At 62.0% G+C, this 6,000-nt stretch overlaps 1 protein-coding gene across 2 annotated transcripts in view; it reads right to left on the bottom strand.

Moving 5' to 3' along the window:
• Positions 1-244: 244 nt before the first annotated feature.
• GID4 (GID complex subunit 4 homolog) overlaps positions 245-6,000 on the bottom strand; it is a 14,803-nt gene continuing 9,047 nt past the window's right edge. The window contains exons 4-6 of one of the 2 annotated variants that reach the window (XM_057714921.1): positions 4,081-4,182; positions 2,790-2,920; positions 245-1,074 (exon numbers count right to left, since the gene is read on the bottom strand). In XM_057714921.1, the coding sequence (XP_057570904.1) occupies positions 1,011-1,074; positions 2,790-2,920; positions 4,081-4,182 (297 nt within the window). In that variant the 3' untranslated portion in view covers positions 245-1,010. Of the gene's footprint in view, positions 1,075-2,785; positions 2,921-4,080; positions 4,183-6,000 lie in introns of those variants that run through there. The other variant, XM_057714920.1, reaches the window with a different exon arrangement.

The following is a 6,000-nucleotide window of genomic DNA, read 5'->3' as shown; positions in this document are numbered from 1 at the left end:
GGCTCCAGGACGGCAGCGGCCCCTCGGCCTGGTGGAAGAACCCCCCCGAAGCACGGCTGTGTGGACCAGCAAGGGGAGGCGGCACGCGTGCCAAACCGGCCCCTGAAGGGCCCTCGGGTTCAGCACTGTAACTGACGCAGCGCTGCGAAGCTGCGGCACCAGGCGGCCGGGCTCAGACTGCTGCGGATTAAATACACACTTACATATAGATACAGGTATAAAAATTACCACGTCCACATTTGCGGTTTTCAATGTGAAAACGGTAAAATGTAATTCTGAATAATTGTGCACTTGCCATAGGGTCCTTGTTCAAGAGACCATAAAAATAATTTTGTAATAAAAAAACCTTTTTTTTTTTAAAGTTTAGTATTGCCCTCAAGTTCAAAAGTTTGGAGCAAACGTGCTGAGTGAGCAGGACTGGAATCTGCTCCTGCCGGGGATCTGGAAGCCTTACATCCTGTGACCCGGCGCCAGGCCCGGGGAGCCTGCTGGCCACACGCGAGCTCGGCGCGAGCACGCGGGGGCTGGCAGTGCCCCAGCCCGCTGAGCCGCCCGCCGGCTCCCCGCACGGCGCTCCGGGGCACAGGGGGCTGGCTTCTGCCTTCTCGTGAGCAACCGGGGGCGGGGGGCCTGGGTGGGGACCCGTGAGCACCAAGGCCGAGGGGGCCCGGGGCTGACCTTCTACGCAGCTGGAGGCGGGGGTGGACGAAGGGATGTGCGTTTCGGTGATGCAGACGTTAGCTGTGCAGGAAGGAAAAGTGCATTTACGGTAGCTTAAAACCAGCTTAAGACCACACGCCACGGAGGGGGCGGGGGACCGCGGCCGCCCGCCACCTGCCCGCTGGTCAGAGCCCTCGGAGGCTGTGGGTCGACATTCATGCTTTCTGATGCAAGTCTGCTCGTGAAGAAACAGGAACACACGTTCTCCTGGTTCCAGCAGGTACACAGTTTTCTTGGCAACGTTCTTTTTTGCCAAGTTCAGTTTATTTGGTTGCTGTCGCGAACCGCTGTCACCGGAACTCGTAGATGGGCGCACTGTGTTCCGGAACATGGGTGAGGTTGAGCGACTGGTACCTGCGGAGAGGAGGGCAGGTGTCCTTAGATCACCCCAGACACCAGCACCAGGTGCAGACCCCGCTGGGACGACACGGGCTCGTTTCCAGTTTCGACAGAGGAACCGAGCCTGCACTGTCTCTGTCTCCCTGGTTGAGCCCCGGCACCTCGGGGCTGGGCACTGGGCTGCTGTCTGCAGGCCTGCTCCCCCCATCCCCCCCGAACCCGGCGAGCCTGGGAACGACGACATGACAGCCGCCCCCCGCCTCGGCGACTTCATCCTCCTTCCCCGAGACGCAGCTGTCAGACTCACGCGCCTCAGAGGGCTCTGCAGGGGGGGGTGTCCCCGCGACCGGCACGCCCAGGAGGCGAGCAGGTGGAGGAGCAGCCGGCCGGGACAGTCCCCACGTGCGGACGAGACCCAGCGGGACGCCGAGCGTGGACGTGTGGGTGTCGGCGCCCCCCGCGTGCCCGGAGAGGAGTGAGGAGCAGCACAGAGGGAGGTGGTTCATCTCCTGCCCGGAGCATCAGCCAGAAAGGACGACGCATCAGCCCTCAGGCCATCGCCCCGCACGCCCGGGGACGGCTGCAACCGTAAGGGTGGCCTCAGGGTTGGGGGGACGCGGGAAAGCGGGAGACGCGGGACCTTTGTGTGTCGCTGGTAGCAACGTGGAAAGGTGCCGCTGCCGGGAGAAACAGTTCCTTACAAGGTGAAACACAGAATCAGCCTGTGACCCGGCAGTCCCGCCCCAGCCACATGCCCCGAGGCGCTGAACGCAGGGACTCGGACTCTCGTGCACCCACGTCCACGGTGGCCACAAGGCGGGAGAAACCCACGTGTCCACCCAGCGATGAACGGATAACGACACGTGGTCCAGCCACACAACAGGAAACCACGCGGCGACCCACGCGAGGCGCCAACACATGCAACTCGGGGCCCAGGTGACGCCCAGACCCCGAGGCACACGGGCCGCGGGCCCGTCGGCACGCAGCGTCCGGGACAGGCAGACCTATCCTCAGAGACAGCGCGTCAGCCGCTGCCTGGGGTGGAGGGCGTGCTGGCCGCACGCGCCCCACGAGGGGACTGCACGGCTCGGGAACGGCTCTCAGCAAAGCTCGTGCTTTTAAAAACACAAGCGCAGCTTTAAAAACTCATCTGAAAGCTGAACAGGTGTTGAAACCCCAACAGCGGCGCCTCTCAGAGGAGCTGGGGCTGCGGCTGCCTGGCACCCGGCGTCCCGCACGAGCCTTCACGGCGGGCACAAGTCGCGAGGAGACGGAGAGGACGTCAGGCGTTTTATGACACCGTCCGCACCCAGGGACAACGGGGCACTTACTAAAGCTCAGGAAGCCACGAGAGGCCCTGCAAAGGTGGCGAACGCCAGCCCTCGGGGTGGCCCGCGGCGTCACCGGGGCAGAGGCCCAGGCAGGGCCGACCACGCCCACGGCCCCGGCCACCGGCGACACCCGGCGGGGACGCGAGCAGGGAATGAAAGGCCGCCGACAGTAAAGTCCACTGTTCACAGCACGATCTGACACTTCGGTTACTGATTACATCTGGGAGGAACAAGTACAAGACCTGCAGGACTGAGATAAGCCCAGCGGGAAACGTGCTGCTTGAAAGCATTTAGCAACGAGCTCCTGTACCCAGAACTTCGTTTTTTCACCTCGTGTACTGTGCTCTCTGGACAAGAACGAGCCCCTCAAGGGACGAGGCCGCGGCGGCCGATCCTTACCATTCCGAGCTCCGGTGGTAATAGTAGCCCTCTATAGAGGCCGCCGACTTCTGGAAGCAGATGTAGTAGAAGCCGGCAAAGGAAGCACCACTGATGTCCTTGATCGTGTGGTCCGGGACCAGGAACTGCTCCTGCACGTGGACGGAGGGTCAGCGAAGGCGGCTCCGGCCCCCAGGCCTCCCCGCCCCCGCAGGTGGCTCTCAGGTTCGCTGGGAGACCGTGAACCCCCAGCCACCGCGTGTTCCAAATACAAACACGGCCACCACGTCTGGAGGTCGCCGGGGTCAGAGCCAAGAGCAGGCGCCCCAGGAGCACGTCCAGACCTCGCCACCTCTGAGCCCCCGACGCGCCTGCCGAGCCCCGGGAACCGTCGTGAGGCTCCCGGTCCACTCAGGAGCCGAGGGCCACTTCTCCGGCCCGGGCCTCACCCCTGGGACACCCCGTCAGCAGTGGTCAGGACGGCGCTGCCCTCCCGAGACCCGGGTGGAGCCAGCCCTCTGGGGGCCAAGGGGGACCTAGATGGCCAACAGGGGAGTCACCGCGAGTGAGAAACTCTTGGAGACCAAGCAACTCTCCTTCCCTTTCCCCAATCCCTGAATGGAGTTTTAAAAATTAATTTTAAAGCTGAGCCTCCCCAGACACGTCCTTTCGTGGGTTGTGTAGCTGGCCGGCTGCAGGGGGCCCCCCGCACCTGCCGAACCCCGGCCCCCATTTTCACCACAGAAACACAGACTGGGAACAAGGACGCTACCAGACTCATCTGTAGGGAAGCTGGTGAGATGTCACAAGAAAACGGCTTTTTCCTACAGGTTGGGGTGAGGGGTTGGAGGTGGGTGTAGGTTCTCAGTGATTTCACAAACTCGCCTCCTGAATTTGGTACCCTGTGGCTCTAACCCAGGAAACACCAGAGGGGCCCCAAAGCCAACCCAGCAAGCCCGGCCCGATGGGGTTCTCGAGGGCTGGGGGAACCCAAACTCCCTCCCCGGCCTCGCGTGTCCTGAGCCGGAGGGACTGGGGGTGCTGTGACGGCCTGCAGCCCGGGCACGGTCCCTCAGGGGCTGCGAAGAGGGGGTCTCCCGCGTCCACAGGACACGTGGGATGACCCAGCCCACAGAGCCGAAGGAGAGAACGCAGGGAGAGGACACAAGCGTGTGGAGGGTGCCGCCCCAGGCCTGGGTCCCACCCGGGAGGCCGGCAGCCGCCCACAGCGGTGCCCGCTCCTCCCCGACAGTGAGGACGGGTGTGGGGACGCGGGGGCCACCACAGGCCCGGCATAGCCGGGCGACCCTACCTTCCATCTCATGAAGACGTAGTCCCCGCTCGTCAGCTCTCCGTAATCAAAGTCGTCTGAATTAAACGATTTTGCGTACTGATAAAAAGCCAGAAACTTGCCCTGAAAGTCAAAGCAGAGCATGAGTATGAGGGACAGGGGGGCGGCGGGTGGTGGGCAGGGAGCCTCTGGTCACCCTGCACTGGGGCCTGGCCCCACGCCTGCCCAGTGAACACGCCCAGGAAAGGCCACAGAACGGGGTGGCGCAGTCCCGGGCCTTCTCTCACGCCTGACCCCAGACGCTTGGGGAGGGGGTCTCCGGACGTCAGCTGATGGGGGCAAAGACGCAGGGGTAAAGCAGGGTCCCCCGACAACGCAGTGGTGTGGTGGCTTGGGGCAGCCAGTTAAGTAGAGGCCGGAAACGGGTAACCCGTGGTCATGGCGACTGAACTGTATCTTATGATCACGTGTTTGTTTAAAAAAAGTATACGTGCTCAAAAGAGATTTAGGAAAAGGTTAGCATCTGCGTTAGCTTTAGGTAGTTGCCATTATAGAGGATTTTTTTCCTTTTGCTTTTTTTCAAATATTTAAAAATAAGTGTATATTAATTCTATAAAAAAAAATCCTGAATAAAAACTTAAGACAGGTATTAAGTCATAGAATCTGTCACACAGGCATTTTCATTCCAAGTGGATTACGTGTGAGGAATCTTGACTTTATCTCCATAATACCAGCCTCCAATCTCACGTGGGAGAACCTGAGGGTGAACTACAGCGTCCTGACTCCAGTGTGCACTGGGCCCCGTGACTCCTCGACAGACAGAGGGGCGCTCAGAGCCCCCGGGGCCGCCGTGGCAGTCTGGGAATCCCGCGTGGGGCGAGAGCAGCAAGGAAACCCCGAGGCCCGCAGAGGCAGCCAGCGCCGCGGGGAGGAAACGTCCACAGGCCCGGCCCTCCACGCCCAGCAGGCAGGGCCCAGGGCGGCCTTCTTGGCCCCTCTTTCACTCAGAATAGTTCAACCCGGCCTAAGAAGGCTGGAGTCCGGGCGTCTCCAGCTCTCATGAAAGGCAGCGGTACGTTAGAGCTGCTCCCCAGGTACTTCACCTGCAGCCAATCGGCCTCAACCAAGTTTTCATCGGGCCTCAAAGACCCTGCTTTTTGCAGAGTCCGTTTGAAATGGAAAACAACGTTGGATGGAAGACCGGCCGCGGTGCTTGCCGGGCCGTGCAGGAGAGGGAGTGGTGGGCGCCCAGCAGGAAGAGCCGGGTGGGGTGGGGCCAGACGGCTCCCAGGGGCTCCCCGACGGCAGCACCTTCCGGACGCCCCAACTTCCAGATGCGCAGCTCCTGTTCTCCCTCTTCTCTCAGAACACAGGTGACCATCTAACTCTCAGTGTCCACTTACTACAAGAGTCCAAGCGTGTAGCTTTCAAAACATGTTTTTCAAATTTATAAGCTCAAGTTTAAATTCCACTGAAACTCAGCATCTGATGGATGTTTCTTTCCTAACTCGACTGCGAGAGAGCAGCCCAGCTGCAGGCACGTGGACTCAGGGTCCGCAGGAGCAGCCCCGCAGGAGACCGTGGGCCAGACGCAGGAGCGCGTGCGCACAGCCAGGGTGGTGCTGGGACGGCGCGTTGTCCTGGAACCCTCACTCCTGACACCTCAGCCCGGCTGGGTTAGGGGTGAGCACGTCGGGCTTCCTCGGTGCGGAACCAACACTCGTCACTGCCACAGCCAGCCAAGCCGAAGGCTCTCAGGCCGGGCTGAGGAGGGAGCCCTGAGCGGTCCCGACGGCTCACGGTGGGGAGGAGGACACACCCGCACTGGACAGCTGGGGGGCCCGGCGGTCTCTGGGGGGTCCGGGTCGCAGGGCGGTGGGAGTCAGGGGGAGACGCGGCCCCGAGGTCCTGCCCACGGGAGGAACCACGCCTCCACCCGGG

Source organism: Hippopotamus amphibius, chromosome 17 (genome assembly GCF_030028045.1).
Source record: "Hippopotamus amphibius kiboko isolate mHipAmp2 chromosome 17, mHipAmp2.hap2, whole genome shotgun sequence".
Lineage (NCBI taxonomy): Eukaryota > Metazoa > Chordata > Mammalia > Artiodactyla > Hippopotamidae > Hippopotamus > Hippopotamus amphibius.
This window is presented reverse-complemented; position numbering and strand designations above follow the sequence as displayed.